Source organism: Clinocottus analis, unplaced genomic scaffold (genome assembly GCF_023055335.1).
Source record: "Clinocottus analis isolate CAN_PGR_092001 unplaced genomic scaffold, fCliAna1.0.p SCAF_9, whole genome shotgun sequence".
Classification (NCBI taxonomy): Eukaryota; Metazoa; Chordata; class Actinopteri; order Perciformes; family Cottidae; genus Clinocottus; species Clinocottus analis.
This window is the reverse complement of record NW_027176251.1, coordinates 19,117,072-19,134,471: the sequence shown is the minus strand read 5'-3', so window position 1 is coordinate 19,134,471 and position 17,400 is coordinate 19,117,072. Positions and strand designations below refer to the sequence as shown.

Genomic DNA, 17,400 nt, shown 5'->3' with positions numbered 1-17,400 from the left:
TGGGCCTTACTGAAGGATCACTACTCTCACATTGTCTTTAATGCAGTTTGGTCAATTTGATTCATTTTTAAACACTGTGAATATAATAATACAAATATAAGTGGTAATATTAGTAGTGGTAGTGATACATATTAAAAGAAATGCATATGTATTGTGCTTTTGAAGGTCTTTACACACTAGGAATGTTTTTTTTTGGCTTGAATTTCACACAGAACATGGATAATATGTGGTGAAAAAGTGACATAACTTTTTTTCTAAGCTTTTATATTGCAAATAAAGGCATCAGTGAACCACATTGTGCAGCATTGATCTACTGTATATTCAATACTTCAATGTACAACGACAGCGATGCTCCTCAGTCCAGATACACTCCTTCCATTCTTACCTTTCACAATGAAACCCCTTGACATTTACACTGAGTAGCTCAAGTTTTCTCACTTTGCTAAGATGAAACTCAACAAAATATCCCACAGTAGATTAAGCTGCAGAGCAGTTTACCTCAGATGGACCGTTAGACACTGCTCTGGTTGGTGACCTCCAATAACTGTCACAAATTGGCACAGCTCTCTTTAGCAAGTTTTTTTACATGCATTCTTTACGATAGTTTGTCACACCTTCGATGTAAAAAGGCCTTGAGATAAAAAAGACTAAGTCTCAACAACAGAGGAAACACAATCCTGTGTAACGATCAAAAAGACACCTACCAACAACTTTAAAGCTGATTTAATAACATTCTGTGTATTGTTTTAATCAACACAAAGTACAGCTTGGAACACCTTTGACCCTGTCCCTGCATTAGAATCTGTAGCTTAAGTTAAACGTTAAAAAACAACAGAAATGGATGCTCAATAGTTAAATGTCTCTACAACTTCCATCTTTCCCGATACCTTTGACTGGTTTAATCATCCGTAAAAACAATGAACAACTGAATATATCTTCAGAGTGCCATGTCCATGTAAGCTCAAACTGAGAAAATGAATTTGACTTCCTCCCACTCCACAGGCATAACAAGTAGATGAATAACCATTTGCACCAAGCACAAAGTCGTAACATTGAGGTGTCATTGGGTATGTTGCAAGCTATGTTATGGGTGTTTAGCTATTGCAGGGCTGATGGTTAATGACATCTTGGTGTTTCCCTCCTTTATTTAATGTTTTTTCTATTACTTCCAGGATCTGTTTGCACTGGACGTAGAGCCTTACCGATACAGTGGTGTGAACATGACGGGCTTCAGAATCCTCAACACTGAGAACAGCCAAGTGGCCTCGATCATCGAGAAATGGTCCATGGAGCGACTGCAGGCTCCGCCCAAACCTGACTCTGGTCTACTGGACGGCTTCATGACCGTGAGTCTCACGAACAGAATACATGAGTGAATGAATGAATCGCTCCATCCAAGTTTGTCAGAGAAAGGTTTTCATGGCATGGCGTCCATCAGCTCGGTGTAACTGAAGCTGCTTCCCGTTAGTCTGTTGAGTACATTGGAGAGAACATACACCAATACATTGACTTTGCTTCAATGGTCTCCATGTTTGTCTTCTTAGGTCAAATTTACATCTGTCGTTCAGTTCAATGGCTCTGGACCAAAGAAAAACACGTAAATATAAGATATGAAGTAGATGAACTAAGATAAATATGTTGTTGCCTGTGAGTAGTCATTAAATATGTTTATTCATTTTGTTGGATGGGAAGGTATAAGAGTTAATCATACAAAGCATACATCAACGATCAGTAATGACAACAGCCAGAAATCAGACAACATAAAGCATCTTACCTCAGCGGTTGGACGCTTCCATCTGACCAGCGGACGTCCCACAGAGAAGCGTCTCTATGATAACTTTTCTTCTCTCTTTTTTCATGCAATTGCCATAAAAGTAATGTTTGATGATGCCTTTTATTTTGTATCTATAATACACTCAATGGTTTTACTTCTTTGACAAATTCTATGAAGCAGGAGAAGGAAGGCTTCAAAGTTCAGGAAATACAGATTAAAAAATAGTAGAGAGTAGAGAGGAAGCCAGCAGCACTTGCATTATAACAACTTTATTGTTTAGACCAACATATTTTGACTTGTGGCTTTTATCAATGACATGATGAAACAAAAAACCTTTGAGGTCAGAAAAATATTACACACAGCCAATCATAAACATGTGCACACATACCAGCCAATGGCACACCTCCAAATATGGGCTATACATGGTCATGTGACTTCAGGCCAATCGATGTCCCAGACTGGCAGAGAAGCAAGGTCAGTGTCCAAAGAGCAGCATTGGAGAAACTATCTTGGTTCATCAGCTGGAAAAGTGAAAGTAAAGGGTGGTATTAAGTCTGTAAAGATATGGCATGCATTAAAAACACCTAATAAAACATTGTATAAAGCAACAGGGGAAGCAACATCATCAAAAAATACACATTATAAGAAATACATCATGAAAAAGAATCATAAGAGAACCATTAGTGAACACATAAGTGAGAGATATTAAAGAACAACTTTGAATCTCATTAGGAGTCATCATTCAACCCCCGCTGGAAATAAACATTCAAATCCAAAAGTATTCTCTCTTTTTCCTGAGAAAGTTGACAATATTACCTTTTTGACTTTATATAAAACCATATTGGATAGAAATAGAGGAGCTTGACGGGGCACAGCAATTAAAGTATAGCCACAAAGTTACCAGATCAATCATGAATGAGCTTCGAAGCTGCTCATGTGTAAGAATAACAACGGTATCGTTTCACCTCCAACTAATCAACAGACTGCTTTAGACGCTCTGCCTCAGAAACAGAGGGGGTTGTGTTTTCTTTAGTGTGTGTGCTCTCAGAGTGTTTGTAGATTTTTGGACGTGTAGAAATAGCACTGTATCTATTTTCTGATGCTTCAAAAAGATGCTTTCACTGTCAGTGGATAAACCTTAAAGCAGGCCTGTGAAGCCAGTGGCACACTGCTATGGGGGACGTGGGCCACATGTAATGCACTGCTTAGACAGCCACCCCAAAACATAGTGTGTTCCTTCCCTTTTTCTCTCTCACTGGGTGGTTTTTAACAGACATAACGTCATCAAAAGCATTGTTCTGGACACAATAGAGCTGTTTCAACGGATGTGCTGTGGCACCTCGTACTGTAACGTGCCAGTCGTCCTGAGGGAGTCAAATGGAAAAAACCCTGGTGCCCCGAGTTGTGGGCTCCGGGTGCGATAAGAAGAGTCTCTGTCACTGTGATCTGAAACCTCTCTGATCTGAGCACACTGCCTGTAATAACTGTTCCTCCACGCATGCTTTCATACCATCTCTTATCCGGGAACCGTGCCAAAAAAGCGTCTACCCACCAGAGACAAGGAATGGGAAGGAAAAGAAAGTAATGGAGGAGATAGGAGGAATGAGATGAGGGGGATGAATGAAAAATGAAGAAGCAGAAATACAGAGTGTGGGTGAAGGAAAGGCAGAAGTGAAATCAGAGTCCTTGTGTTTTATTCCCACATGGATTGTTGAGGTGTTAAATGCCAGGCCGATGCAGCCGCTTGGTCTGATTCCAGTTGGAAAGCACTGGCGGCGGCCACGGCAACATGTTGGCTGCTGATTGAAAACAGTGGCTTACCTCTGGGGAATAACAGATTTCTTTCTTTTTTTCTCTCTCTCGCTCTAAAACAGCAAGATGTTGCTGAGTCATGTTTCTGGATTGATATCGGAGAGTGGGTGTTACTCAGTTTAAGCCCCTTTTGTTGGATTTGTGGCTCAATCAATACTGTTTCCCACTTGAGACCCAGAATGGACTGTGTGTGTGTAATAACTGTACCTTTTCAAAGACACAAAAAGCACAGAGGGCCTTTATAGCTGCTACACGGAGTCTTCGGTCCACGTAACGGAGAGGAAACGAGGGATCATAAAAGATGTGTCTCATCATCTTTGTGTTTATATTCAGCTCTTATTCTCTGTTATGTGCTGGAGAGAGCCATCAGGCCAGCAGAGCTCCGCGGTTATTTTTGGATCGGCGACAGGCAGAGATTTATGTGTGTGAGGAGTGTGCGGTGACCCTGCTCATCAGTGAATTAATGGCATCTGAGTTTGAAGGTGGGGATTGATTAATTAGACAAATGGCAATCAGTCAGCAGCTAATGCATATTGACATGGTGAAAGGTTCAGTAAACGTTTGATTAACGGCTTAATTTGTGTGCTGTATTTACGGTTTTGTGTGCTTAAGTAGTGAACTGCTGATGTGCTGTAACTTATGGACTCACAGATCATGACAGATTGCACTGAGTGAGCAGTCCGGAGACTTCATTTTCACACACCATTCGGCACCGTCGGATCACATTTAGCGGTTGGGATCGCAGATTGAACACTAAGGCTGATTGCTGAATACAATCGGAGCCAAAAGGTGATGCTACGTTTGAATTAAGTCAAACAATTAGAAAGCTGCTACTCCTCTTAAATAGCGGATGCGATCCAACGGTTGATCCATCCTGTCAGAGACACCGCTCAACCCAGTCATGTCTACGGGGCTGCTGCAATCAATGGATTCACAGAAGCTCAAATTTGGTGAATCTTGAAATGCTTCTATGTGTTGTTGACCAATTGAAAGGGTCTTGACAATGCAGACCTTTGATTGTGCAACACTCCTTAAGTCCAACCTTTTATGAGCACATTATCTACAATAAAAAAATCCTGCGGCACACCGGCAACCCAAAAAGTTACAAAATGTCACATTGTTGCACAATACAGCATTTATGGAAGGTAATTATTGCGCTACCTGCTGGCATGGAAGAGTATTTCATTACTAGACCAGCCTCTATATTACAGGCCCAGACGCTCAACAATGGAAAATTATTTGCAGCAAAAAAATAATATTTCTTTGGACCGATTAAGTGAAATTGGACATTTTCTCACGGCACAGTGGTTAAAAATCACTGGCATGGTTCAATATGACGCTTCTCTGCTGGAGCATCAAACTACTGCTCCATCACAAAAGATGTGACTTTGTTGTTGATAAGTGATCAGACGAGGATGGTTACATGAAGGCATGACTTCACCTCTCATTCAGAGCCCGTTCTTGTTGCATCTGAAATCACTTCCTCCTTCACTCAATATACAAAACACACCCTCAGCAGTGTTTCTACAAAGAGCAGTGCATTGAGGTTTCAATGTTTGATCATGATGATGATGGTGATGATCATCATCATCATGATCATCACCATCATCATCACCGTCAGGGGTATTTCGCAGCCATAAAACAGATTGCATGGTGGGATTGTTTGTATAAAGTACTGTACTTGGACAATCCTGTTGTCTTTCCCATTGTAGGAATCCTTTTATAGACCAATGTTTCCCAAACTTCTGTTCTGGGGAGCTATTTTTAAAAAACGGCAAATTGTCGCGACTTGACACAACATTTTTACTCTAAATCATAATCAATAGTATGCATTTTATTAAACACATATACATCCGAATCAGCTTTAATGGCCATGTACTTTTTCACATTCATGTTTAACACTTTATAGATGAGACCAAACAAACTACTTTTACGTGTAGTTAACAGACTCTTATCATTTCAAACATAATGTATGCTCGCCTTTCATATCTGATTCTACGTTATACATATCAGAACAATATGCACATTTAGGCTCCCTCAAAGGTAAATAAATAAATAAAATATGAGAATGGAAGAAATGAAGCGCATGTATTTGCTGACCTTGATAACATCCCATGTGTTGGCCGGTGTCCTTGGGAATGTCTGGTATACAACATACATGTCATATTCAGAATACAGAACTCAAACTACTCCACTAAAACAAGTGATTCTAGTCACAACAAAATTCACTATAATTCATCCCAGCCAGTTTGTGTGAATGTGCAGATTAATGTCCATGACCAGGCTTTAATCCTTGTAGTTATTTTGAGAAATAAAGAGGTTTTTTTTGTCCATGGATTTTGTGTTTAATTGTGGTTCATTTTGACTTTAAAATGACTGACGTTATATAAGAACACACACTGTGCTGGGCAGGCGGAACAGAATCAGAACTGCTGCTGTTGCTGATGTCCATTGTGTGAATGTGTAACTGACCTACCATCTGATTTTCATATGAAGATCCAACAGTGGCCTTTTTCCCATCACCCACTGCTTCACACTGTTCACTGCTGAGTTTCTAACCAGCAGTGAGCATAAACCATGTGGGGGCACAAAACAAAACCCAGACAACATGAAGTAACAAGCAGGTATACTTCAAAGCTTTGTGAAGAGTTTTACGATCTGTCAAATTATTTTACTGCCCAACTGTATTTTTTCTTCTGTTTTGTGCTGCAATGTTTAACAATCCTCCAACTGGAATGTATATCACACCGGATGCATTTTATAACAAATTACTTTTAAATTAGAATAAAGGACTTGAGAGTGTTGTGTTCGTTAGCACATTAGCTAAGTGATGAATTTCATCCCTGACTATGATTCTGTCATAAAAAATATTTCTAACTCATACTTTAACGTTTTACTAGAGTCTCACTTACATCCCACAGTACTGAAGACCATACCAGGTCTCTGCTGTTGAATCTCCCGTAACGATATCTTCCAACATGCATCATTTCATTCTTTCTCTCATGTTTGAACTCTTCCCTCCCAGCAGACGATCCCGCTACAGATCGTCTCCCTGTAGCTCTGAACTGCATCTGCATGAAATCATGAAAGTGATGAAATGAACCTATGAAGTTTGGTCCAGGGATTTTTCTATTTTTTTTTTCCAGAACATGTTTTTGCGTGACAAATAAGGTAAACTAATGCTGCGCCTCGTTCCTTTATGCTGCCTTCAATTAATGTGGCGGCGGAGAATCCCTGCCCAGAGTCGTGGCTTAACATGCACGACGAGAGTGACCTTACAAGCTCCACGCTCTCATTACCATAATGTCTCTCCTTGTTAATTGCTTAAGCTGCTGTCTGATTCATTGTGTACGCTGCTAAATTGAAACAGGTTCAAAAAAACACTCAGGCGCGACTGTAATTTCTGCATTTATCTCTTTGTGATAAGTTGGGAAGCTGGAGTTGTTGACTTTTACCTTCGACCGGGCAAAACGGCTTGACCTCTCAGTCACCAAGGTCGTGTCGTGTGTTTGTTGCAGCTCCAAAACACAGTTGGTATTCAGAGCCACATCAATGCTGCCGACTCGTTTCTGTCCCCGTATTACCATAAATGTGCCAGACCTGTGGGTACATTTAAATGGGGCAGTGACGGAAAGCTATTTCCTTTTTGACAGATATCATTTAAAGTCTGATCCAAACAGAGTTATGAAAAAAAAAATGTCACACAGACATCAGGCATATTCCAGGATTCATATTATCTGAGCATCACTCAAACAGGCATAGGGTGGACACCATGAAAGGATGAATCATATGAGAAATATGTTATTATAGCAGGAGGCTCTGCAGAATGCTTACCAGCCAAAAATGTGTTAGCACTTTGCTATGATTGTGTGGCTGCCAATAAACCTACTTATATTTACTTGTGTGTATTTGACATTCATAATTCATTCATAACTTAAAAAGCATCATCTGCACATGGATGCATACATAACATATTAACTCATTCTCTCCATTTAGCCATATATTTACTTCCTGTTTCGGTAAAAATACATTGTTTTATTCTTTTTGTACTTACGGTCAATTTTTTAAAATTGTAATCATGTTTTTTGTTTGTCTTCCAACACTCAAACATGTCCCACTTTATCATTCTCCTGCTCTGAAAAGTAAATCTGTCACATAATGGTTTCACACATCGTCCTCTTATTTAGTTTTTACAAAAACGATCCTGAATGTTGTTCCGCTATAATTAACATTGTTGTATGACCTAAATGGAAGTTCAGCCACATGAAGACGATGTGTAGTGGCTGATCTACGTGTCTGCCACTCTGCTGGCTGCGGGAGGGGATCCGTTTGTATGTCTTTGGGTTACTTCCCGTTAAATAATAAACTGACGGCGGTTACATGTTGTTATTTTGACTTCCTCGTCTGTTTCCAACGTACTTTGGTTTAGCGGTAAAAAACCGTCTGATCTCCCCGTGACCCATGCGTCATCTACCCCTCTTGGTTATACCGGTGACCCATATTTAAACTATCACAATAAAACACATTACCACAATAAAATACACACCCGTGACTAATGGCTCCTTCACAATGCAACAAGCCATATTCATTTTTTAATAATCATGTCACGTGTATGTACAACTGAGGTGACTCCATTTGCTGATGAAGGACATGAAATGTGGCAAAAAGCTCCGCAGAAAAATAAAACGTTGATGTGTCAAACTGTTATTTCCAAAGTCCAGAAGAAACCCCCAATTTTTGTTCAATTGGATATTTGCTGAATGTTGTCATAATAATAGAGCTGTGAATTTGCAACACAATACACATCACGATACAGGGTTTACGATGTAATCTATTACATATCTGTAAGAGAGGAAATATACTGCTTTTTTTAAATAATAGTGACAAGAACATACTGCCATATACAGTACATGAAATCAGTTTTGACCTTTTTATGCAATCAGAACAGCATGTATGCCAACACCCAACATCCAAACACTTCATGGGCTCCCTGAGCCACACATATTTACATTTATACTATTAAATCAAATTAGTATCACAAAACATAATATTGCGATATCATTTGAGCGAGAGGATTATTTTAATTTGTCATATAATGTTATTTTGATCAGCTTATAAAAACGCTCATGGGTGAACGTGATCACTGGTTTTGGATGGCTGCCAGGTTGCCATTGGAACCAATTTTGTGAAATTGGCAACCACAGAAATCAGTTTTAGAGACAACGATCGGGCAAATAAAGTTAATGACTGTGGGGTGAAAAGTTCAACTAACATCGCACACAAATGTGCAAATGAATTCGACTGAAAAACAACCAGATGAACCTGAATGAAAAACAACAAGGACATTTGTGAATTCTTGGGAGGCGAAGCATCCCAACATCTTTGAGCTGGGTGGAATATTATACTGCAAAGCATGTAGAACACCTTGATCATACATCATGAGAATGTTTTCTCTTTTCAGTGGAAAGAGCCGCTCGTCACAGCTTTAAACAGTGCTTTGTGTCAAACTAATATTTCAAAACTGATGATGTTTGAATTCATTTCAAAGATGATACAATACTTGGAAGCCATAATTAGATCCACACTCTGCAGGATGCTTTCAGTATCTCTTACGTTTTGTTCTGACGGTCTTTTGTCATTTACTGGCAGAAAAAGAGGTGAGTGAAGTGGAATAAGACGGGGCTGGTGGAGGGATCGAGAGCTGGCTTTTTCCTCTCTATCCTGCCTGTTTCTGCTCCAACCTGTCAGTCAGGCTGTCTCTCTGGAGACCTCATTGAGTGGCAGAACAGGCTGGGAAACATGGCCTGGGTTGGTTTAAGGGGTGAATAAGTCAGTGGGAGTGCAGGCTGGGTTTGGGGTTGGGACTGTTTGGGGGTGCTGACCTGGGGCAGAGTTCAGGTCGGGACCAGGGGTGGCTGTCAAAGCACACAGCAGTGTACAAACACCTGCCTGTTTGATAATCCAGACCATGTGCCACTCTCCAGGCCTCCTTATTTTCCAAGACACACAGTTTTTGTGCTACATGATGGGATATGCCCTGATAATGCTGGTGCTGTCTTGGAAAAGGCTTTCGAAAGTCTATGTCTGGAGCTCGAGCTATTTGAAGGAGCTGTCATTAGGAGGAGGCTAATATTTGGTTATTTCCAATTTTGGCTGCGGCCCCAAACTCTGCGCTGGATGGATGCTGTTGGACCGTGTGCCCTTCTCCGCCTCTTAGATGGGGCTTCTGTCAGCTTAGTTTATTCCATCTGCTTCTCTGTGTGCATCAAGCCATCCCTCCGTCTCCCCCTCTCTGGCTCACAGACTTGGATCTGGCTCTGGTATTGTCCAAATGTTGGGGAAAGAATTTGGCTGTGACGCATTGCCGGAACATTATTTCGGCAGCTGGCGTTAGAGGCTGGCAGAGGCTGGCAGCGTTGGGGGGGAAGAAGGGGGCAGTGACTCTGGTGCCACTGAGTTCACCCAGAGAGCCACTTAGTGTCTTCCGGGAGGGAGGAGGGGGGTGGGGCACTTCGCATTCTACAATGCTGATATGAGGTTTTCACCCTATTGCATTCATTCAAATACCATGATCTTGTTTTCTTCTTCTGCAGTTTGTACAGCAGCATGTCAGGGCTTCAGCAGTGGGCTTCAGATTAGAGAGCATTCAAACGAGGCTTCAGCTCAGCTCCTTGTTCTTGGCAGGCTCGGTGGAGTGTCTGCTCTGCCTTTTCCGCCACGTTGTCAGTCTACGAAGCAGTACAGGCGACATTTTCATTCGGAGCATGAGAACACCGGGGGCTGTGTGGCTTCTATAAAACACACTGCATTCAAATTCAAAAACATGCACCGCTAAATGCAAGGCAATCGGCTCGATGTCGTCGTGTAAGAGGCGTCATAGAATCTTGCCAGAACGTATATTAGCTCAACAGGATGTCTGTGTCGCGGAGCAACTGAGTGGCAAAAGAGGCCCAGCGATGTGTGTGTGCTAGCAGTCCCGTTATCTGTGAGAGTTGAAAGCAAACACCGTCCAAAACCATAAAAGTGAGCCTCGGAAGCAGCGGCCGAGAGGTACGCAGCAGTGTGTGTGTCTGTTGGCCAAACACGCAGCCGTTATCTACACACTGTGGGCGCAGAGTGGCAGATGGAGGAGTCGGAGATGCACTCAGCTGTGTGCCACTTTGACTGCAGGCCGGTGAAGAGTAGTGAGTGAGGAGTCAGCAGGAAGTCAACAGAAGGTGTTTCGAGAAAGCGCGAGTCATCAAAACCACCAAAGGTCCATGCGCAAGCAGCCGTAACTGGTCAGACGAAAATATTACGAATGTTTGGTGCAATAGAATGTGAGATTTGCCGTGGACAGACACAAGGTGCACACACACTCACCCATCACGAAGCACACACACACATAAGAGCGATCGCATAAGAAAACAATAATAATATTTTTCTTTTGAGTTTAATCGCCTGAAAAAAAAACCCTGCTCATTCTAACGTATAATGAGCAGTTGTGTATCTCCATATGGAGACGGTCCTCTTTTTAGAGTCCGCCATGTTGCACTGCCATGATCTACAGAAGCCCAGAGCAGACAAACCAACACTGGCTCTAGATATGACCATTTGGGTTTTCACGTCTGCCACAATAGTTAACCATGCTAGCATATGGGAGAAGTTTTAGTTGTCAGTTGCTAGTGTTTAAAAAAAAAAAAAAGTATAATGAACTTCATTAGCAAATGTAAAGCATAAGCGCCAGCTTACGCAATTTTCACAACCTCGTAACCCAAAACATGTACTTATTATTACTATTATTATTATTACAGCCCTACAGAGCATTAATAAAGGTTTTATAATTATTAATAAAGCCATTAGTTTCTACTCTTCAATGGTTGCCCTACTACTAACCCATCAGTATAGAGATGCTGTCTGTATTCATGATAAATGGACCTGTACTTGTATAGCGCTTTTCAAGTCTTCCAAAAACTTAAAGCGCTTTAACACTACATGACATCATTCACCCATTCACACACTGATGGGAGGAGCCACAATGCAAGGTGCCACATCAGTATCATCAATCATTCATACTCCGTGGGCGCAGCTAAGGGAGCAATATTAGGGTTAAATGCCTTGCTCAAGGACACATCGACATGGGCTAGTGGCACCGGGGATCGAACCGCCGATCCTCTGATTGAACGAGGATCCTGCTCACCACTGAGCCACAGTCACCCTTATACAGTGAGAAGCCTTATCTCCTGCAGACAACAACATAGTGTCTTTAACTGGACAGTGAATTATTGATACAAAGTTTTGAATGACTTATAACAATAAAATGTTTTCTTTGTACAGCTATCAATTCTCTCTCCTGTTACGTCTCTTCTTCAGTGGAGAAGAAAAAACTTAACATGCACAGACCGAGCAATATTAAATATGAAGACAATATTTAAAGAATGGAAACAAAGTAAATGAATAAGTACGAAAGTAAATGTGTGTCGTTGTCGTGTGTGGATGTGCAGCAGTTGTGTGTGTAGCAGTAAAGCTGAGTGCTGCTGTCCCCCACAGCATCCACAGCTGGACGAATGACTGCCAGCCCTGCAGTGTCGCCATCAGGCGTTGTGTAGATGGCGTCCTCTTAGATGGGTTACTGCAAAAACACAGTCATATTCTGGATTTTGGAAACATGTCAGGCAACGCTGACTCATAACCCCTTTCAATACAGCACCACTGCTGCCCTAATGTGTACCCAGCTCCTCCAGCACATAGGACGCTCTCATACCAGGAATATGTGCCAGTCCGACAACTACAACAAAAACACACAAAACTGCATTTGACACACATTCATTCTGCTGAAATGCAGTCATGTACTGTCATGTCATGTTTTTACCTTTACAAGTAACTTACTCGCTCTGTCAACACCCAGCACGCAGTTAGTAGGGTGAATGTGTTTTTAAGCTATCTGTTTCCTTTCAGTACAATATCCAACAGTTGAAGACTACACTCGTAATTCATTTTGGATTCATTTGTCGAGTATTTTTTCATTTAATTATTTTAGACTATTATAAAAGGGTGAATTATGTCAAACAGAACAAGTCAAAAATCTTCAAGGAGGCTGTGGAGTGTTTGGCATTTTAGTTTGACCAATCCCTTCAATAGTTCAGTTTATATTTATTGTGTTCATAAAATGAGTTGTGTTCTTTAAATGAGTGGTGCATTGGTAATTATACTGTTTATTTCATGGCCACTTCCAAATTCTGAAAATATTGATGGAAGTTCATTCATATTTTGGGACGATATATTGCAGCCCACCAGCTCTGGTTAGAATAGACACGACACGCTACGCCAGAAAATACTTCACCCTGTCCAAACATTCAGAATCGACTGTTCTCTGGTTTCCGCTCATGCAATATTCGCTCACAGCTTCATGTAACGTGTTACAGTTAGCTCATTTGTAAAGTCTGTTCACCTCTACCAAGGAGTTTATATTTTTCCAATGTGGTTTGCCTGTTTGTTTGTTTGACAGCAAAATTACAAACAAAAAAAAACTTACTGGCCCAATTTCCTTGAAGCTTGGTTGAAGGTTGTAGCAAGGGCCAATGGAGAAACCATTACACTTTGGAGCAGATCCAAACCACGGGACGGATACACAAATTCTTATTCACTTTCATTAACATTGCGAGATAGGGCTTTCGGCCTTGGCGGAGGTCTGCGCTGTCCGAGTGCCCTTCCACTTTATAATGTGTGTCGATGGAACTGAAGTGGTGAAAAATGTTAATGTGTTTAAAAAGCTATCGTCGGGTTTTCTTTCCTCGGGGAACTTTCATTGTTTCCGGTCAGTAGGACTCTTTTAAATGTTTTCTATTGCCAGTGCCATGTATTATGCTGATGAATGAATGAATGAATGAATGAATGATCGGCATTCAAACATCTATTTAAAAAAAAAAGCTGATTCTATATTTGTCTTTACACCTAATTCCTTCACTGACCTTGGAGAAGAGAAGCACGGGTGTGTATGCGTTCGTGGCGTTCGTGGTGTTCGCAGTAGTTTAAACTGTGCTGAGTGTGCGTGTGTGTGTGTGTGTGTGTGTGTGTGCGTGTGTGTGTGTGTGTGTGTGTGTGTGTGTGTGTGTGTGTGTGTGTGTGTGTGTAAAGGCCTGAAGGAGTGCCGAGTGTCGATGTCTTCTGCTTTTATCTCCAAAGTTTACAAATCATTTCTCTGTCTCCACAAATACTACTTTGCATATAGTTTAAGAATCAGCTTAACTGGATAAACATACTTGCACTAATGTTAAGCCTATATTGTGCTACTCTTGGCTATTTTTAAATATCTATTGGGAGAAATGGGATTTCATGAATGGTGCACCCGTCTTTTAACTTCTCCTTTACAGCGGCTATGCGAGTGACATTCAATACCTTCCTGTAATGAGCTGATTTCAGCTTGGTCATTGCCATGAGCCATCATTAAATCCGTTACCCATGGTGCAATGCTCCCAACTGTGTGCAGTGGCACTCTTGCCGAGCTGCATGCGGTGGATAAGAGGTTACTGACTCAGTGTTGGAGAGGGTGCAGGAGTGGTGGTGCATGGTGTCATGCTTGTTAGGAGGAGAAATAAACTTGAGAAACATGTTCAACTTGCACAATGTTGTTTTGCTAGCGCGCCGCCCAGTAGATGGTCTAACCTTCAGTCTGCTTGTGCACAACCTCCGGAGAGCGTTGGAAGCAGTAAATGGCTGCTGGTCAATGCAACATGGAGCCGACTCTCACTTTAGTTTACTGGCTGCATTTCAGTTTCCTCTGTACACACAGTATACTATTTCACTACCAGTACGACTCCAGCACACTCCCCCCTATGAGAGCCCACAGCTAATTCCTAACTCTGACCGCGCTGTGCTCGCCCTGCCAACGTCCTGATCCGGCCCAGCCTGAGAGAGTTTGCAGACGTTCTGAGGGTCCTTATAGCAGATTCCTTTCTCTGCTCATTATCTGCTTGCTGGGAAAAACTCATCAGATTCACTTGAGTGTTAAGACTATTAGTCCTCCTGACAGTGTGTCTTAGTCACGGGACAGTGGATTCTGCTACTAAAGCAATATGGCAGAGCTCTGCTCATAGTCATGTCTACAGTCCATTCAGGGCTCGGGCATTAGTATGCCTGACAGAGTAGCAGTCTTTTTAATTAGCAAAGCTCCGCTTAAAGACTTAAACTCATTTGTGTGGCTTTGAGCGAGATCAAATACAACACTCTGGGTGTTTGTTTTTTTGGTCTCTCAGCCCATTCTGCAGTGGAGCCTCACAGCATGGAGAGAGACGGACGGGTTTGATAGATATATCATCGCACAAACTATAATCAAATGTGGCAAACCAGTATAGCACCTACTCAGCACACGCTTACTGGAGAGTTTATTAGAGAGCTGCAGCTGTAGACGTTATGGATTTAGTTCTCCATTATTGTGTATTAAGTTTGAAGAGTATTCCTCATGATTAGCCCACTGAGGAGCAAAGAAAGAATTGAAGGATCAAATGTAATATATTTCTGGAGAATATAGACCTCAGCTTGCCTTTGAGGCAATCTATAAAGCAACTCTATTGAAGACTGAATTCAGGAGGATGATGCTTTTCCTATAATGTTGACACATAAATACTGTAATGTCCACAATTATAGCATTTTTCTTATAAAGTGTATTATTATAAGAGTTGGAGAAAGGTGACAGTGGTGGTTTCAGGTTTGTCTTTTACTGAGACATTTACTGACCGACGTCGCAACCTCCACCTTCTGGAGAGGACATTAAATTGTCTACATTGTTACGCAACAAATCAAAGATAGTCGTGGAATATTTTTTTCTACATTTCGGTCTCTATTTCAGTGTCCTTGTCATTCTCTCTGTCCGTCCTTAACTTTAATTTAATACAAGGTTAAACCCTGTTCCTGAGTCACGGAGGGATAGAAAGTGAAACTGGGATAAAAAAGTCACGATCTCTACAATATCTGGTATACGAGTAAGATGACCGCTGAATCACTTCTACCTCATTCACTTGTCAAGCTCTTTAGAGTCGCTTTGCACAGCAGAGACAACAGTAATTAGGTGGCACAGTCCACTGCCCTGCTGTGTCCTGGCTGAGGACATGTCCTGTAAAGGACAGGTTGGGTAAATGTAGTCGTCAGTGAATTTATCGGAGGAGCAAGTTCCCTGATGCAGTTAATAACAGTCACCACCGAGTCATCACAAGGCCACGCTCATTACTACCCAAGTTGTGCTGCATTGTCAGGGGAGGGATCAAACAGTGTGGAGGAGTCAGACTCAGGCCTGGAGATGTTCAGACATACTTTAACACAAAGGAAGTTCAAACCCAAGGCCCCAGGGCTGCTGCTTTCTCACCTTCAAATCAAAAAGACTTCAAGCATCAAGGTATTCTGCCGACATGTTCAGAGTTTTTACAATATTCACCCCTTCGCCGGGAGAGTCTCTTATCAAAGGGCTCTCTCACAGCTTCAGTGAGGCTGTTTAGGCAGATAAATAGCTGCCGCTCGGTCTCTGGCCTCAGGGACCGGAGCTGGACATTGTGGACCTGGATGCACAATAAACAAGGTCATTCTGAGGTGTTATTATGGTCCGTCATCACCTTTTTGAATTCTTAGTTTTGTAATCACATTATTGCGTTGAATAATTCACCACCTGATGTATATGCAGGGCTGTCGAGCGATGCAACCAGTAATGGTCGGTTGGATTGATGGTGTGTGACAGTGTTGCCCTAAAATCTAACTCTGCAGATCTGTTAAGGCTTTGATGAAAGAAAACTGTTGGTAAAGAGCTATGTGTAGTCACTTTGTAGACCTAATTTGAATCTATTGATCATTATGATGACATGCATTATAATCAGGTGTGCTCCATAATTCAATGACAATCATATTGTATGCAGACAATTGGAAATTTCACATGATTAGGGAACAGTGGTGTTACAGTCTGCCTTGGGTGGCGGTGACATTTCTATCTGCTTCTGCAGGCATTATTTTTTGGCATTGTACTGGTTTTGAAAAAAGTCTTGTGTTGTCTGAACAGAATATGCAAAAATAAATATTTAGAAATATAAACAAAATGTCTATCTAAAGACAAAGTAACAGGGTGACCTCTATATACAAAACAACACATAAAACAGGCACACAATTATCCAAACTCTTTTTCAAAACAAGATAACGTGTAGAGTATTGAATGTAGTGGTTTTCCATTTGGTGTGAGAACATTACATCATTTATGGGGCAGCAGTTATTGAATATTACATGGTATGATAATGAGTAAACAAACACAGACTTTGTGTCTGGTACTGTTCCAAATTAGATTTTTCTGGTACAAGTATAGTGTGTTTTACTCTACCAAATAGTTGCTGCTTAATTTACAAGACTGACACACACATAGATTCTACACATCTTATGAATGATGATTCATATATAATATAATATAAATATCTTCATCTTTTACTTTTATAATACTTGTATATTCATTATTGAAATGAATTTTTCCACCAATATTTACAAACTTTTCCTCAACTAAGATTTAAATCTAGGACTTTAACTTGTATTTATATTCTTAATTGTGAATTATTGAAAATCAAAATTATACTCCTTGTAACAAAAGTTAATGTTTGTCTGCTGTATTGCGGCCATAATAATTACAGATGTGGAATTGACCACATCTGCAGTGTGTTTACATACAAAACAAGAGATTACAGAAATGTCCTCACTATGTCAGGCTTGATGTAGCTAACACTGAATGTATCTTAGCTCCATATGTATCCGAAAAGTATTGATAACACATGGAATGAGTCACACCATTGCCCACGGTGACACACACACAC

The 17,400-nt window shown here is 41.1% G+C and overlaps 1 protein-coding gene across 3 annotated transcripts in view; it reads left to right on the top strand.

Moving 5' to 3' along the window:
* The window catches only part of grik2 (glutamate receptor, ionotropic, kainate 2), a 231,871-nt gene that overhangs the window by 97,082 nt on the left and 117,389 nt on the right, over positions 1-17,400 (top strand). For all 3 annotated transcript variants that reach the window (XM_068570047.1, XM_068570048.1, XM_068570049.1), the window contains exon 6: positions 1,173-1,346. In XM_068570047.1, the coding sequence (XP_068426148.1) occupies positions 1,173-1,346 (174 nt within the window). The remainder of the gene's footprint in view (positions 1-1,172; positions 1,347-17,400) is intronic.